The sequence below is a fragment of the Phaethon lepturus genome, unplaced genomic scaffold (genome assembly GCF_000687285.1).
Source record: "Phaethon lepturus isolate BGI_N335 unplaced genomic scaffold, ASM68728v1 scaffold848, whole genome shotgun sequence".
In the NCBI taxonomy this organism is placed as follows: domain Eukaryota; kingdom Metazoa; phylum Chordata; class Aves; order Phaethontiformes; family Phaethontidae; genus Phaethon; species Phaethon lepturus.
In genome coordinates, this window is record NW_010555255.1 from 2,522 (window position 1) to 19,945 (window position 17,424).

The 17,424-nt window shown below is 38.5% G+C and overlaps 1 protein-coding gene across 1 annotated transcript; it reads left to right on the plus strand.

Annotated features, from left to right (window-relative positions):
• The first annotated feature begins 898 nt into the window (after nt 1–898).
• Nucleotides 899–17,341, plus strand: IMPA2 (inositol(myo)-1(or 4)-monophosphatase 2). Its single transcript, XM_010292079.1, has 8 exons — nt 899–961; nt 3,929–4,062; nt 8,488–8,592; nt 9,954–9,999; nt 12,289–12,397; nt 15,958–16,066; nt 16,223–16,374; nt 17,226–17,341. Exons 1-8 carry the CDS (start codon nt 899–901, stop codon nt 17,339–17,341), a joined length of 834 nt encoding a protein of 277 aa, XP_010290381.1.
• The last annotated feature ends 83 nt before the right edge of the window (nt 17,342–17,424 follow it).

Consider the following 17,424-nt stretch of genomic DNA (forward strand, 5'->3'; position numbering starts at 1 on the left):
AATTTCCACTGATATTCTAAGATTTTTTCCAAGTTTTCCACCATATTTGCTCCCAGGATATATTGTTAAGCTATTTTCTACGGAACATAGACACATTTTTTAGCAAACTAGATTGCTATTTCCTAAGTTATTTTCAGGTAGTTATGCTTTTTATCTAGATGTTTGATTTTACCGGTGAGCAAATATTTCAGGACAATATTGCAAGCAAGTAAATCCATCTTGGAGCTCCCAGAAGCATATGGTGAGTGCAAGCAGTACAGTGAGATGAAATATCTTAACATGAGCACCTCGCTATAGGTGGCTGTCCTGGCAGGTATTGGGGGAGAAGGCATCTTAGCCCTCTGTCCTCTCCATTCTCCTTTGTATGACCTAATGTCACAAAGGTGTTAGGAAAGGAAGAGTCCGGGACCATGACTATACTGAGCCCTTGCAATTCCATTTCCCCTGCTCCATGGCAAATGAAGAAGAGAGCAAGGACAACCTGGGTCTTGCTCTGTGATGTGGTCTTCATGCATGTACTGGTGTAAATGCCCCTTCCTTTGCATAACGCTTCAAATGCTCCCAAGCAGGATATTAGGATAAGATCTAGACAATTCTTTATTAGTGGAGGGGCAGCACGGGCTAAAAGTGTTAAGTGACTCTGCTGTAAGTAACCACTCGCAAAAATCAGCTGCTCAGAAATGGCTGTAAAGTCTCCATAATCTAGGGACAGCCTATAATACAGTGATAAAGCCTAATAAAATACATTTACAGCCAAAATACAGCATCTTAGTTGCCAATTTCATTGTAGAATACTGGTAATGCACAATCAGCTATTTTCATTTCATCAGTCTGTAGTTCCTTTGGTCTTCCACTTGCCTGCTGCCTGTTACCTAGAGAGAGACTTCTACGGACCTCTATGCCCAGCTGGGAAGACCAGGCAATTGCTGTAGGTATCTACAAATCTTGTCATAAGGCTTCTGCAAGGAGAGGAGATGAGTGATGTTCTCGAAGTACTCGGAGGCACCAGGCTCTAACACCCTTTGCAGGCAGATGATTTTTAGGAATTATTCAACATAAGCTGGATGCTGCACAGCTCTGAGCTATTTGATAAATTTGTGAAGAATAAAAGCTGTTTCATCAATGATGCAGGGAATGTGATCTCTTTGTGGGACTCTGGCTTGGATTGCATACCTGTACAAGCTGGTGCAAATGCATGAGTCCCTTTTGTCAAACCCTTCATAAAAGGCAGAGAATTAGCAGGGACCCGACCATCCCATGGCATCACCTGGGTACCATGGGCAAGCTAATACAGATGTGGTGCTCATTTGTGGCTGGTAGCTTCAGCACAGCATCATGACTTCTCTCTTGCTCTCCCTGCAACACACCAGCTGCACAAGAGGTGGGGAGAAGCAGTCCATTGCAGGGCTGAGTGATGTGTGTCATGACCCCTTGGCATGGACCTGCATGGCTTGAGGAGGAGATGGGCGAGAAGGCCCTCAGCCACCGTGTCCTATCAGTCACACCCTTGGCTGTTCCCACCTCCAAAGTGACTGGAGCCTCAGGCTGGCACATGCAGATCACAAGAGAAATGGGCAGGGTGGGTTTTGTTTGATAGTGGGCACATCAACCAGTCTAACCACCTTCTGCTGACAGAGAGCTACTGGGCAACTGTGGGAGTTACAGAAGTGAAAGTTTTAGAAAAGCTTTTGGTAAGAGTTTTTCCATGTAAGTGCATTGTGAATCTGGTTACTGTAAGGCTACTACAGAACCCTCTGGGAAAACAGGATATTTTTAATAGCTGTCATGTTGGTGAAACTTATCAAGTAGGATCCGGCAAAAATCCAGTTTTGGACCCAGTAAATGTTCAGTATTTTAATGAAGGACTTGAATGACAGAATAGAGTGTATACCACCCCACATGTAAAACCCACAAACAGATCAAAGTGAGAGGGATGGTGAGCACTTTGGAGGACAGGAATCAAGTTTAAAATGGTCATGAACAACCAGAGAAAGGATCAGAAATGAAAAATATTAAATTCAGTGATGAGAGGTGCAAAGGATTGTATTCAAAAAGGAGAGATCAAGTGCCGGAGCACAGGATGAAAAGCGAGCGATTGCAGAGCACATCCACAGGAGAGAGCTTTCACCTCCGCTCTTTTTACAGCAAAGCTCAGGTGTGATCTCACTCCCCCGCTGAGCGGTGGCACTTACTGATTTAAATGGCTGCAAAAATCTCCACTATGTATTAAAACTGAATAGGAGTCAAGAACTACAAAGAAACTCAAATCTTCTCTATTGAAAGGAGTGTTTAAGGCAAGAAATGAGAAGTAGTATTCCTCCTCTGTTTGACTACGTGAAGTTCTGAGCCTAATGCTAAGCATTTACTTATACACAGGCAGTATAAAAGTAAAGAAGAACAAATTTAAATAAAAGGCATCAGCACAGCAGTTTTTTAGAATACACAATGGAGGTGGTTGAAGTGTTTTGGATTTTGCTTTGGACCAAAGAGCAGCTCAAGGGCCTTCTTAGAGCTGCACTTCTACGCTTCTGTGGTAAAACCACCAAGAAGACCACGCAGGGCATTAAGAGGAGTAAAAAGATGAAGTGCGGTTAATATTTTGATATACAATAATGAACTTTAGCAAGATCTCGAACCAAAAAGTATTAACCTGCCCTCACGAGCTCAGTAAATAATGGTAACTGATGTTTTACGGCTCATGAAACAGAAACGTTAGTCCAGACGCCTTCTGTACTAAGGCAACAGTCAGCAAGGTCCATTGCGTGTCAGAACAATCAGCACACCCTTCCAGCATAGTGTTTCATACTATGAAAACCAAGAGCTGAGACTGAAGTTTGGGAGTTGCTGGTTCCCTTTCCCATGCCTAATACAGCAGAACTGTTTTCTTTGGTCATCAGGTCTCTTTAGACGGTTTTAAAATATTTTGATCAATGGAAATTTAGGAGAACAATTGAAATACAAGTTTTAGAAGGGACTTGGAATATTGGTCTTGTTGGTGCTGGTTTTAGTTAATATAATTCTATACAAATAAGTGGCGCTTAATTTTTGCTTTGCTTTGGTTGTCCTAATTTCAAATCGTTTATAGTTTTCACTGGTTGAAAAATAAGTCAGCTCCTTTTGTAAGTTGAGCATTATCATCCTGCCTTCTTATTCTTCTTTTTAATGAGGGAGTGGAAAAAAACAGAAAGAAAATGGGAAAATTAGGAAAAAGCTTTTATTAACTGTTTTCCCATATGTGCATTTCCACTTGATGTGGTTGAGTTTATAACAGTAAAACCCTTGAAAAGGAGATAAAGACTTTTCCAGAAGATAATGTAGGGTTAGGTCACTGGTTCCATATCTGGGGAAAAGTCTAAATTTTTGTTTTTATCCAGTACATAGCGATTCTTCGGGAACAGTGGGTGGTCAGCACTTGAAGTTCCAAAACCCCATATACACATGAAAAAATAAACTTTGTGTGTCTTTGTTGGCAAAAAAAGAAATCAATGGGGTTTGCCTTATTGCATGTTTTTTTAAAGTAAGAGAGCAGTGGGGTATTGGCCCTATAGATTAAAAAAACACGAAAAAAGGGTTTCCATGGAAAATTCCTGAGCCTCAAGGTTCTTTTTTATCATATGTGTATTTTTTTTTGTAATTTCCTAAATCATGATGGCTGCCATCATCCTTTTATTCCATTAGTTGCAGCCCATTCATTGATCCTTTTCTGAACTGTCAAGAGACATTCTTGCAGAGTGATTCAAAATGCCATTTTCCCAAAGACTACTGGTTATCTCAGAAAGATTTTTAGTCATAAAAATTAGAACAGGCTCTGGTAGAATTAGGCCTACAACTGTTTTTCAGGATTAGCTGTAATTTTTCAGTAAATATATTATTCTGATGTGCACAGGATGAATGGCAAATAAATCCGATTTGTGAACTTCTGTTTCAGATTATTAGGAAAGCTCTAACAGAGGAAAAACAAGTGTCCACAAAGACATCTGCAGCAGATCTAGTAACAGAAACTGATCATTATGTGGAAAATTTAATTATTTCTGTTCTTAAAGAGAAGTTTCCCTCTCACAGGTGAGTGCCTATAGAAAGAAACTGTCAATGATCTTTGTTCCTTTAAGAGCTGTATATCTGACTGGCATTTAAAGGTGATTTTAAAAGTCTATATATCTCTCTTACATATTAGCCTACTGCTGCTGGACACTTTTATAGGACACCTTTTTTTAAAAGTACCATTTCCCTATACTTAGTACTTTATATTTTCTAATGGTTATGTTTCTTAATATATTTATAGTATTTAATAGTAATGTTTCCTCTGTAGGTACATGATGTATGTTTTCATATGAATCTCCATTATTTTCAGAATATTGATCTGTTCTCTATTGTATAAGAATTATGCTAAGGACTTGTATTAAAATAAAGCTGAAATTAGTGATAGCAAAGGTCCCATCCTGCAGACCTTTTGTTCACTTTCTTTTGCCATCACACATAAGCATTTGCCAGATCAGGACAAGTATCGTATTTAATCACATTTACCTTGTGTTGTGTAGAATCCTAAAATCAGTGAGAAGCAGGGTTGTTTATCATCATTTGATGCATATATCATTTGAAAATAACAACTCCTACTACATGCACAGATTAGACAGAGGTTTGGTATTAGTTGGTTGGGCTTGGTTTGATGCAAAGACTCTGCAATTGGTTTCCACATTTGACTCAAGTCCACAAGGATAAAATTCATCTTCTCGCAGAGCCAGTGCAGAGCCTGTGTATCCCTTAAATACTGTATGACTTCCTTCTAACTGTGTGCATCTCTGATGGAGATGAGCCTTGCGCTGCGCAGAAGTCAACAAAGGTGAAAATCTGGAGGGCTCAGCTACTAATCTGATTGTCGTCCATGCTGCTGGAAAAAAAAAAACCACCATAAGAAGAAGTAGAAAGAACATTATATACCAAATATGGCTTTCCAAATACATGTTGTATGTGATCACATATTGAAGCAGTATTGTACAGCATAATGTGTGGTTCTTGGCCGTGATTCTCAAGAGAGTGCCAGGCTTTACAAGCCTATTATTTGTGTAATATTCCTTCTACTATTGCTGGCTCTGCTCTTTCCTCATCTCCACTCTTACATGTTTTTTTTTTTCCTTGAACAGTCTGGCAGAGAACATAAAACATACATATTTCACATAAAACAAGAATCATCAGAAACACTCGAGTTAACTCAGAATGGGAATAAAAGTTGTAAGGTCAACATAGACCTAGGAACCGAAAAATCTCTGACTTTATTAACTCTGTAAAGTTAACTTCTGACTTTATAAGCAAACAAAAGAATTGCCATTTCTTTAAGACAATTATTTTTTGCTGATGTTGGTTGTTGGTTTTGGTTGGAGTTTGCTCAGACAGTGAATCTATTTAGATTAAACAATAGATTAAAACCAGATTTAACAAGACTAGATTAAAACACTTGCATTAAGGAGTCCATAGCAGCAATCAAGGTTTAAATTAAAGTGCAATGTAAACATTAAAAGATCATTTAAATTGTGTTCAGTCTTTCCCCTAATCTGGCTGTTGAAAGCATCACTGAATATTTCTGTTATTTCTTTTTCTCTTAAATCTTCTTGATTTTTATGTGCTCTGAATCAAAAAATGTACCTCAGGAGTTAGAAAAATTTTAAGGGATCTCATTAGAATCCATGCCATTTGCACTGTGGCAGTGATGAGTCTTGAGATACTGGAAACATACTCAGAAGTAAAGAGAAATATTAGGAAAACTTGTTAAAAAGTTTATTGTGTCCCATGTTTCTTTCTTCTTCTCTCTGCTTGGCTAAGTGGTACGTATCATCCACATTCGTGCTTCACTCAAGTTTTCATCGTTGCCCATTCTTTGATATTCTGATACGCTCCAAGGGAGTCTTTTCAAAAGGACATTTTTTGTGGTAATCTTTGAGTTGTGGGTAGGCACAGCCAGAATATCGGGGGTTACTGGTTGAAAAAGGTTATCGTGCCATTTGCCCATGTTATTGTTATACAAGTTGTCATCTTTGGTGTTGATTGTGGCCTTAATCCTGTAGACATTAAAGTCAGGACACAGCCATTACAGAGGGTGACACTCAACTCTCGCTGCCCGGCTTTCCGCCCTCAGACCCCCCATAAGGGGATAGGTGAGGGATAGCCCCGGTTTGAACCTCCTGCACTCGACTGGGTATCACTCCTGCTGGAGTTTACACTGTGCTACAGTTTCCCTGCTGTTCCAGCACTGAGTTTCAGAGTGGCACTGTGGTATGAACAGATGTCCACTAAGGCTAGGCTGAAATTACTGGACTCATTTTCGGTGGGAGAAAACTTAAATCCAGATTTGAAGAGAGGTCAACAGAGCTGGCAGGCTGGCATATTAAATTAACTGCTGTAATAACATGGCTACCCCTCCCACTTCTCAAGCTGTTCCTAAAATTTGGTCTCCAGTACTTCAGGCTGAATATTTTGCTTGGTTTGCATGTTTTTACAGGACAGAGAGCCACAGAGCAACACGTCTGATGTTGGCTTTGAGGGCCTCTCACAGTACCCAGTACTGTATAACAGCAAGGGGCTTATTTTAACCTATTAGCCCAAATTTTATAAAATGTGCACCTAATTTGTCCTACAACCATTTTGGAAAATGGTTTGGAAGACTTTATCAATGGCAATGCTGTGCCCCGGCTTCACGTTAACACTTCTGCATGTGAGGACTGCAGCATCGCACCCCGCTGTAAGGAAAAGGCGAGAGAAAGACGATGCTTGAGGGCAAAACACCGTACACAGAAATACTCTTGTCTTTAAAGAGGTTCCCATTTCACCTTTCTTTGGCAAGACAACAGCTACAGCTCGTGCTCTGGCTGGGGGAGCTGGGAGCGTTGAAGCAGAGGTATAATTTATGGGGAAGGTGGACAAGCTGAGATGGGAGGTAAGGTGCTCCATCTGCCAGAAGATGAGCTTCCTCTGCAGCCAACAGCGCAGCTGAAGCATACGGTTGGATTTAGGTGCTAATTACAAGATCTGTAAAAGCAAAAGACAAATGATACAACACCAACAAGACAAAATAATGGAATATTTCGAGCAAAGAGTCTGCAAAGTGTTTTGTTTGAGAATTTCAAACACTTGTTCAAGACTTTCTTTCTTCTCGGTGGCACACTAACACTTTACCCTTCAGCTGTTATCTTTAATGGAGATGAAAATAGTAACAAACACTTCCTACTTCCCTCTTCATACCAACTGGGGGCCCATAATGCCATCAAAATAGTCCCTTTCTACTGAGGGAAAGGCGAAGCAGCATTTGGAAAAGTCAAGAAGTCTCCCCCGGTGCTGTCTGCAGAACATTTTAAGCCCATGGTTGCAAGTGTTATGTGGCATCATACGGTGCATGTTGAGCCCACAACAGCAAATAGCTGCTACTCTAGTCCCAGCGAAGCAACCGTTTCTGCAAAAGACATTTTCTCTTAATTTTATCCTTTTTTTTTTCTCTTTGCATCTTCAAGAGAAGCTTTTTCATCTTCAGGCATTTGCAGGAACTCTGAATACCACTACCAGTTGTTCAAATGTGAAACCAAAAGCAAGATTCAGTACTAGCAGTCTGATTCTACACCTTCTGTACATACAGGACTTTATTCAAATCTGTGAGAGTAGCACCTGCACAACGCTTACAGAAATAGACCCTGAGCAGTTTATGGGAGTGCAGGGATAATTAAGGACAGCAGGAAATATGCCAGAACTGGATGTTCGTTTCCCAGGGAAAAAGGAGGGGAGGAAAAAAGCAGGGGAGGAAAAAAGCATATCTACTAAAAGAAATTGGGACAGAACAACAGAACAGAAGATGAGCTCAGATTTCAGTGTGTCCCTTGTGCATCCAAACAACAAACAAAAAAATTAATTTGTTGATTTTCTCTGGGTCATGGGAAAAAGAAAGTTCAGCTTTGTAAACCTTTTAATTTCCTGAGTCAGACTACTGTAAAAAATTCAAGTAGGAGTGAGATTGTGGATTTTCTAAGAGTGCATTATTTCCTGCTGCCTGAATTTGACTGCAAAAGAGAAGTAGCTACACTTTGCAGTTTATTTTACTTACTGCAAGAGACAGGCCTAACCCATAAAATTACATTCTGAACTAAAAAATCCTGCTTCTGGAGTTCCAGGGATGTCAGTTCAGATCCATTTCTGCATTCATTTAATGACTTTCTTAATTTTGTATTGCAAAAGTAAATATAACCATTTTTAAAAAACTTTTTTACCATGTAAAATAGTATGCTATAAATTTGAGAACTCTACTTCAAAGTTTCTATGAAAGTTCCCCATTCCCAAATGAAAAAAGCAGTATGTGTGCTTATACATACACAATTGTGTGTGTGTGTGTGTGTATATACATCTAAAATTAAGTATCTCTTCAAAAACAGAAAGATGGAGTTTGACTTTCCAAGTCACATATCTAAGCCAATTTTCTGGGACACTTTTTTTACTCCACACCAAATGCAGGTTTATTGCGGAAGAATCCACTGCTGCTGGTTCAAAATGTGTCCTCACCGACAGTCCAACCTGGATTATTGACCCTGTTGATGGAACGTGCAACTTTGTGCACAGGTAAGTGGACAGTGGACTGGGAAATACATACAAAATCCAAAATGTAGCTTCTCACAAATCCTCCCTTCTGCTTAAAGGTGTTTTACTGTGGTAGATTTATTCCTTTGACTCATAAGTAGGAGTCATCCCTTTATCTTTTTGTACCTCGCATAGCGTATCTGAGGGAGTGTGTGTTTGTGCTGGAGAGCTCTATACTGTTATCTAAAGGTAAGCTAAAGTTTCTGCTGATTGCTTAATGACCCAAAGCTCTTGACTCACAGCTCATTTATATATAACCGCACATTGACGTGCACAGACTTGAGCTCAACTGGAGGAACAAGGCTGTGCTATGATGACACTTGGCCTAACGCCCTATGTGGTTGTTACACATTCCTTTTAGTAGTGGTGTTTTCTCCCTTTCAGATACAAATGCTCCATTTTTCCTGGGAAGTACAACCATTGCATATGGTAGGACTGAAAAATAAGTTGTACATAGATATTGGTTTTAAATTTCTCTAATGCCTCTCTGCAAAAAGAAATCTAAGGATTGTTACTGCAAAAATGCAAAAGTTTAATTCATTATTTGAGTGCTAGGAGTTGCAAACTAATGACTATTCATAATACTTCTACTTAAAAACCTTAAATATGTTCTGCCTTATAGTTAATGACTTAACATAACTGCAGTTATCATTAAAAAAAAGGCATTTCTTTGACTTTTGGTGCAATTACATAGAATTCAAGGGGAGGTTGGGGGGGTATCATGCTGGTGTTTTGTGCAATTAAGTGAGATTTTCTCTTTCTGGCAATATTTTATGGACCTTTACAGACCTTTTAAAATGTGTTTTTAAGAAATTAATTTATTTCATTGTTTAAAATGGAATAATTGTACTGTGGTCAAAAGGACCAAATTAAATACGTGGTCATCACTTTGACAAAAGAGAGGGTAGAGGAACTGGTTTCTCCTTATGTTGATGTCATCAGCAAGGTATCTCCATGCTACCTAATTGCTATCTCAGATGCTTGAACTTTAACACAATATGCTCTTAAAAGTGATGGCTTGTTATAACAACATTAATGGTTTTATACTGGATAATTGAATTACACTAAGGCAAAAAGATCACTAAAATATACAACACATTTAGTATAAAAATCCTGATATCTTCATGTGTTTATTTCTAGCCTTCTTCAATATGAAATTACATTTTTAAAGGAATTGACAAAGTTAAAGAGGCTGACAAAGGAGAAAGAGTACAATGTCAAGAGCATTTTGACACAAGTAAAATCACAGAGCTCCATGTAGGGTTTTGTTGCCTAAGGGAGTTGCATAAAGAGCAAGTTCAGAGATTTTCCATCAATGATACTTCATTTCCTATTTTTCACAGATTTCCAACAGTGGCAGTGAGCATTGGATTTGCTGTTAACAAAGAGGTATGAAGTATGTTCTTTAAGATGGGTACCTCAGAGCTGGTTAGAAGCCTCAAAACCATGTGTGAACTTTAAATAAAATCAAATTTGAAAAAAAAATCATATTTGATCATGCTCTACTAGTCTAAAATCATAGCCCTGCAAAACTTAGGTATAAAAACTAGCAATTACAAGACAATTCTTACAAATTGTTATAAATATTATAGGATTTATGGGGGGGAAAAAAGGGAGTACTAGTGTGAGCAAGGTTTTGTAAGACAAAACCATAATGAGTTAAATATAGTGCTGCCAATTCATAATTCAAACATATCTTCCAGTGTTCTTACGTTATTATTATTGCTTCTTTCCTGCTAGCAGTATCTGTGAAAGCTAACTGCTGAAGCAATTCAGAACTGATTTCTATGAAGAGTGCAAAATTATGGGCCTAGTTCATTTAATCTTTGTGGTTTTCTTAACATAGTAAAATAACTATATTTCCTGCATGAGAGCTTGATTACGGGGGCGGGGGGGGAAGTACCTAGCCTTCATATGTGCCATTTTGAATTTCCTAGCTTTACTTGTTCATGCTAGTGCCTTTTCTCCAGATGTTGCCGATTTACAGTTTGATACATGCAGAAGAAATAGCTATTCAAATTGCCAAGGCATGTGCCTCTTTCAGCCTCATTCCACGATCTTAAATATATGTAATAGCTGTGAGTGAAGCCAGCAAGAATTCTGTGCAATAACAACATAGTGCTAGTGGCTCTTACTGATATAAACAGATTAATATTGTGTACTTCTCTAGTTAGACTTTTCAAACATGGAAACTGCAGAGAAACACTTCCATGCTTTTCTGAAATTCATTCATTCCCAAAGGTCCTTGTGATACTACATATTATTACCAGACAGCTTTCTCCAATATTTATGTTTTCTAGAACACCATCATGATTTTGATGCTGCATATTTTGGGTTATGTAAACTAAACAAAGCTGAAACAAAAACAAAGAATGATGTTAAATCTCCCTCTGTAAACAAATGGGAAAAGGAGAAAAAAGTAGTAAGCTGAAAAGGAGCCAAAGTACACACAGGGGAACTGGCCTGAATGTAAGCCTTGAACAGAACTGAAGAAATTCCTGCAGATGTCTTCAGGGAAAGAGTCTATTAATAATGTGTTCCTCAAAAGACCCCTTGGTTTAGATGGGATCTCAGGGTAGGGAGCAAGGACAGTCTATTCCCTTTGAATTGTCTCTGATGAACACCAATGATTATCCACACTGAATGGAGGAGGGCAGCAGGAAAAGATTGGGAGTCTAGAACATCTGAGGTGTTTTCTTGACCTTGTTACCAACTTCTGTGACTTTGGGCAAGTCGCTTAATTTTTGTGTATCTGTCCACCCCTAAATAAAATATTGCTAATAGTACTTATCTAGGGGTGATTTTAGGAGCTGATCATTGAAGTTTGTAAAGTGCTTTAAAATCTTTTGGCGAAACCTATGAAAGTAATGGAATTATTAAATACCTTGTGTTTAAAGTAGGGGTCAAATTCTGACCCTCTTCTCATTGGTAAACAGATACTCCCACAAAAATTCCAGTGTTGCTCATTCTCAAGCTTTCATTGAGGGCCACAATATTTAGTATTTCTCTTCAAACTCCTTCTCTTGGAGTCATGTGACTTCATGAGATTCTCACTTTTATGTGTAAACAAAAGGATTTTGCAGAGAAATGTTTGAACAAGTGACTGGAGTGTCCTACTTGGGTTGAAAAGGCAGGCAAATAAATGCATCGTGAAAGGTGATGTGCGTATAAAGGCATCCACTGTTAATAAACAGTGTGCCATGACTTCTGACTTTGGATGCCTTACTGATCATATCTATGTATTTGGGGCTGCAAATCTTCAGGGTCCTCCCGAAGTCAGTGGGATTACTTGTAGGTGTAACTGCTCACCAGCGAAAGTAAAGCATTCAAAATGTGGCCTTTGAGGACTTGCATACTTTCAATGAAAACATAGAGTTGAATTTGAAATCAGCTTAGCATTTAATCCATTCCAATGTGAACACAAACAAACTGCAAGTATAAGAGTTTAGGAGGTCACGAGCAGATTGCATTAACATCTCTTTATAAACTGAATTTTATATGACCTATATCTCAATATCACAGTAATAGTAAAATTATTCCAGTTTATTAGCATCGATATAATCTTTGATTACATGTACCAATTAAAATATTGCTGATCTTTCTGCCATTAGTAGTTGTTTATATTTATGATGAGTAATTTGAGTTGCATTCATTTCTTTCCTTTTCAAAATCTTAAAGCTTGAATTTGGTGTAATTTACCACTGCACTGAAGAACGATTATACACTGGTAGAAGAGGTCAAGGGGCATTTTGTAATGACAAAAGGCTTCAGGTATCAAAAGAGACAGGTTGGTCTAGATTTTGTTAGAACTCTAAAAGGAATATGTTAATTTTGTTTCAGAGTTGTTGCAAATCATCATTAGGATAATGAACATCATTATCCTGATGGAAAGTATTTCACCTGCATGATAACTTTGTTGTTATGTGTTTGTTGTTTTCTGAAAAATCACAACTTTCCTCATTTTCTTTTTAAAGTATACATCTGAATATGAACTATTTAATAATCCTGAATTATTTTGCTTTATAACCATTGCTTAAAATAAGGAGGAATGAGTAGATTCACCAGTTTCATTCCAGCTGTACACTGACGTAACTTTTTATGAGCAAGATGCAATGGGAATGGTGAATCAAATTCAGAGTACTATGGCGGCTGTTATTCACTTATTTTCCAATAAACTTGTACATCATAAAGTGTATTATGTCTTTAGGCATACATGCTAACAGTAAACTAAAGGATGCATGCTTCATTAGGGGTTCTTTAACAGCTTGCTTTTTTGTGTGAGGTTATGTTTCAACATACAAATAGCTAGCAACACTTGGTCAACACTTTAATGGAATTCTTTTATTGGTAAACCAAGTCATAGATCTGTTTGTTTACCTAATGATAATAGATAACAGTAATAGATGTGTGTAGGGAAGTTTTCTTTTAATCAATCAAAATGCAGAGGAGAACACAACACTCAGTTGTAGACAGAAGCAGACGTGTGCCAGAAATGTACCTCACTGTACACAGGAGATGGTAAAAAATTCACCTCAAATACAGATTTAACGAACTTGAAACACAGTAAATTCAAGTAATTTAACATACAGATGAGCTGTAGTGCCCCAAGCACACCCTGCATCAAATCTTCCCTAAAATTTGGAAGTTTGGCTATTCACCTAAATTTATAGTGAACTGGGGACTCCCTATTTAGATATATGGAGCAAACTGTAAAGTCAGTGACCCCTAAGATTTTAATCCTTGATTATACAACACATTTTTGTCAGTGCTCCATATCTCATATACCACAAAAACCCATGCTGGCAGAGACTGTTAGGAAAAACTAGAGGTGCTCCCAGTTGGGCTGGCTGAGCCACTCTTGAAATGGCCTTACTCGCTTTTGCAGGCAGTGTTCTGGTTTCCAGTTGAGCAAGGAACAATTTTGGCACATGCCACTTTTGTCCTCCTTTCTCTGGACATCCAGTCCTTGTAGGTGATTAGAAAGTAGCAAGGGAAGCAGACCTTCTGCCCTTCCAAATGCTTTGAAATTCTCCTTTGTTTTGAGACATCATTTGGTGGTGGGCAATTTCACCAGTGAAGATGGATCTTCTTTAGTCTCACTTCTATTGATGTTTTAAGGGTATAAAATCACAGTTGCTCTTTCCTGTAAGGACTGTGGCTTCAGTGAAATAAAGCAATCGTGGAACAGAGAGTGTGTTTCCCTGTACCTACCACTGGAACTGAAGTAGCCTTCACCAATGCATGATGTGTTGGAGATCTAGGCTGTCATGTTACTTCATGCCTTTTGTTTCCAGGAAATGTGACTGTTGTATAACATCGATCTATGCTATACATTCATGGTTCAGATGTAATAATTTGAAATCACAGTCCAGGCGAATACTGTGCTTTGTCAATGCCAAATTTTGTAGAGGTCTGGTATGGGAGTCCAAGCAGTCAGGGTACACTTAAATGAAGGATCCATCTTCCCTTTGATCTTAAGTGATACTTTCTTCTCATGCTTAGATTCAGGTCAGGCTTTACATGTGCTAATACTATAAGTGTATTTTCATTTTTTCATCTTCTGTGGTCAACAGAATTGGTCTTTTCCTCATAAATCTACCCATATCACTGTTAAATCTCTTCTACCAAGCCTCCTTATTTTCTTGGCCTCTATCAGAGTGAAGAGTAGCCAGAAAATTTTCTCTTGTACCTTGAATTCCTGAAACTCCATTGAATCTTGTGATCAGCCAGCTCCTTTTCCTAAGCAGAGTCCTCCCTCTTCCTTGCCTTAGTCTCTTCATCCAATTTCTACCCGTAGCCTTGATTGAAAAAGGCTAAAAAAAAATTTGAGATCCATTTATGCATTAGAAATATATTTAATAACTCAAAAGAACAACTGTCTTAGTCATGACCTAGCTATGACTGTTGTGGTGTGAATGCTTGGTGCATTTCAGCAATGAGGCATGCATTAAATGTTCTGTAATTATAAACTTGGTCTGTTACGCAAAAAGACCTCGGGCAGACTGCTTTCACCATCCAGTTTTCAGTAGTGGCTAAACAACGAATACCCTGCAGCGTGCCTGGATTGGTGTTTCTATATTTTAATGCGATATTTTAAAAAGTGGTTGTTAAATCTATGTTCCCACAGTTAAGCTTTGTGATACCCTGTAACTTTTAATCTAATTACATACCTGTTACTCACCAACCATTTACCGCATTGCTTGAATCCATAATGTTCCTCTGCAATACTAAATTCATTGGTAGCCTGTTTAATTAAATGATGTCTCACTCCAGCATAATTTGCTTTTGAAAACTTCACTACTGCTGCTAAGAATTTTCAACTTATGCAATTAGCTGTAATAACCAGGTAGACATTCCGTATCTGAATGAATGCCTAGCCTTTAACCCGGGGTAGAAGGTGACACCTGACACTTGGGCACAGCCTAGTTAGTAAGTAATCAGCGACTAAATCTTTGAGTTTTGTCATATCTTTAACGCCTCCGAGTTCAGCTGGCACAGCAGAAGCAGGGACGCTTGGCATTTGGTCAACCATCTCCACCTACATTGGCATACGCTTGTTATACACTTGCAATATTCAGATCTCACGTGAAGACTACTTCAACACCTTGCAAGTCACTGTGAGTCTCTCCTTTGACTGTACTCAAGGCTGTTATCCTCATCTGCTCTAGGTTAGAATTGTCCTTGCTGAACACAATACAAATATAACATCATCATCATCATCATCATCATCATCATTATTATTATTATTATTAAAGATACTGCTTTGGTTTGTGATAGGGTTTTTTTCAGTCATAAGATGTCTTCAGGCTTTGAATTGTCAGCATGAAAGGGAGCTAATACTGAGTGACTGGTGATTTAGGTAGAGACTTTTCTTTCCTCTTGCTGTATTCCCAAATGTTTATCATCTGTTAACAAATTACATTAAAGTTCCCTATTCAAGTACCATCCTGTTTTCAAATATGATTAGATTAGCATCATAAATAGTTACTAGGTCACTGGTTTATTTTTAGTTGACTGTTAATGTTAGTAAATTTGCCAAAAGCTGACCGGTCAATGAAATAAAACAATGTATGGAAAGAGAGGAATGTAACAATGCATTCTTGTTTTTAATCTTCCTGTTCTTTTTTTTTAAAGTGCGTTTGGATCAGACCATTTGATATGAGAAATCTAGTCTTGTTTGAGTTTTTATGCAAAGTTGTCACTTATCTTATGAAAGAGTTTGGGGTAAAAAAAGGGACATGAAAATTGTTTTTCTGTGAAAAGTCCATTAGTATTTAATTTAAAAGCAGATTTCCAAAATCTACCTGGAAGCTGTTGAATTAATGGAAACAACTACCTACATTGCAGATATCTCGAAGGCCTTAATTTTGACAGAAATTGGTCCAAAGCGTGACCCTGCAACTTTGAAATTGTTCCTTGGTAACATTGAGAGATTGCTCAAGGCCCAAGCACATGGGTAAGATATTTTACAATATATGTCTCACATTTGTGACCAAAAGTAATTTAAAAAAAAAAAAAAAGTTTGTTGCACATTTTGCGATCTCGACACACAGGTTGAAATCAAAGGCGTTTTCTGCTTTACTTTCCCGTCTCCCTTTCTCGTGGGGTTTAGGGTCCGTGTCATTGGGAGCTCGACCCTGGCTCTGTGCCATTTGGCAGCCGGCGCTGCAGATGCCTATTACCAGTTTGGGTTACACTGCTGGGACCTGGCAGCGGCAACTGTCATTATTAGAGAGGCGGGTGGCATTGTGATAGACACTTCAGGTGAGTAAAATATCCTTGTTTTCGTTGACTTTGGGGGGACTGAGTGGCTGTTTCGGGGCGACTTGTGTTACCTCAGTACGGTCCTTCTCCTGTGGCTCTGTCTCATTTCTAGCAATGTTCTGTAGAAACATCTGTACTCTCCACTAGACTCTGGCTGGTTATTCGTAACACGCTGATGTAATTCCAGCCAGAGGTTTCATCACATCAAAGGTTCTGAGTCAAACTGTATTTCCATGACTTTAATTCCTTTAAAGTATCAGATTTACAGTAAAGAACTAGCCCAGAAGATTGATAGATATGCTTAGATTCCAAACAGATTTTGGGAGAGGTGGCCTCCCGAGAAAGGAGGACTCTCAAGTACATGTCTGACCGTATATAACTAGGAAGTACTCAGAGGAGTAAAGGAGAGGACAGTCTCCAGATTGTTGTTATTTTATTAACTTAGATGGTACACATCTCAGAGTAATGGTTTACTGGTGACCAATATGTGGATACTGTGGAAAGATACAGTGGATTAAGAAGAAGGGTAGGCTGATTGGACTAATTTCTGTTCTATCGCTTGCTGTTGCTAAAAGATTTTGCATTTATTGTTGGATGCTGAACAAACCTAGCTATTCGCTGCTTCAGTTGCATACTTTGGCACTGTATCTCAAATTTTCTGAAATCATTTTTGCCAGAGATTTCCAGGTAGGAGTTGCTGAATTAGGTTGTCCGTCCCACCCCTAAAGGAGCTACGTATGAAGTTGTTTCAGTGTTTCTGAACCTATTTAATTACAGCATGGTTTATACTAAAGAATACCTTGCCTTTTTACATCACGTAAGACAGTTCTCATTAATCCTGTTGTCCTCAGGGGGACCTCTGGATCTTATGTCCTGCCGAGTGATTGCTGCGGGCACCAGAGAGATGGCTATGTTCATAGCTCAGGAAATACAAACTATTCACTACAGACGGGATGATGAAAATTAAATACTTACAATATGGAGTCTGCCCTCCTGAACTATGTAACTTTTGCAAGATGGGTGGCTTAAAGGGTACGTGATTTCAGCAGG

What these genes read in the sequence shown, in the direction of transcription:
- IMPA2 (XM_010292079.1), top strand. Translation starts at nt 899, where the DNA reads ATGCCCAGCTGGGAAGACCAGGCAATTGCTGTAGGTATCTACAAATCT. An exon ending in GAGAAGTTTCCCTCTCACAG is followed by an intron (nt 4,063 to 8,487) that starts GTGAGTGCCTAT and finishes CACCAAATGCAG; the next exon opens with GTTTATTGCGGAAGAATCCA. An exon ending in CTCAAGGCCCAAGCACATGG is followed by an intron (nt 16,067 to 16,222) that starts GTAAGATATTTT and finishes CGTGGGGTTTAG; the next exon opens with GGTCCGTGTCATTGGGAGCT.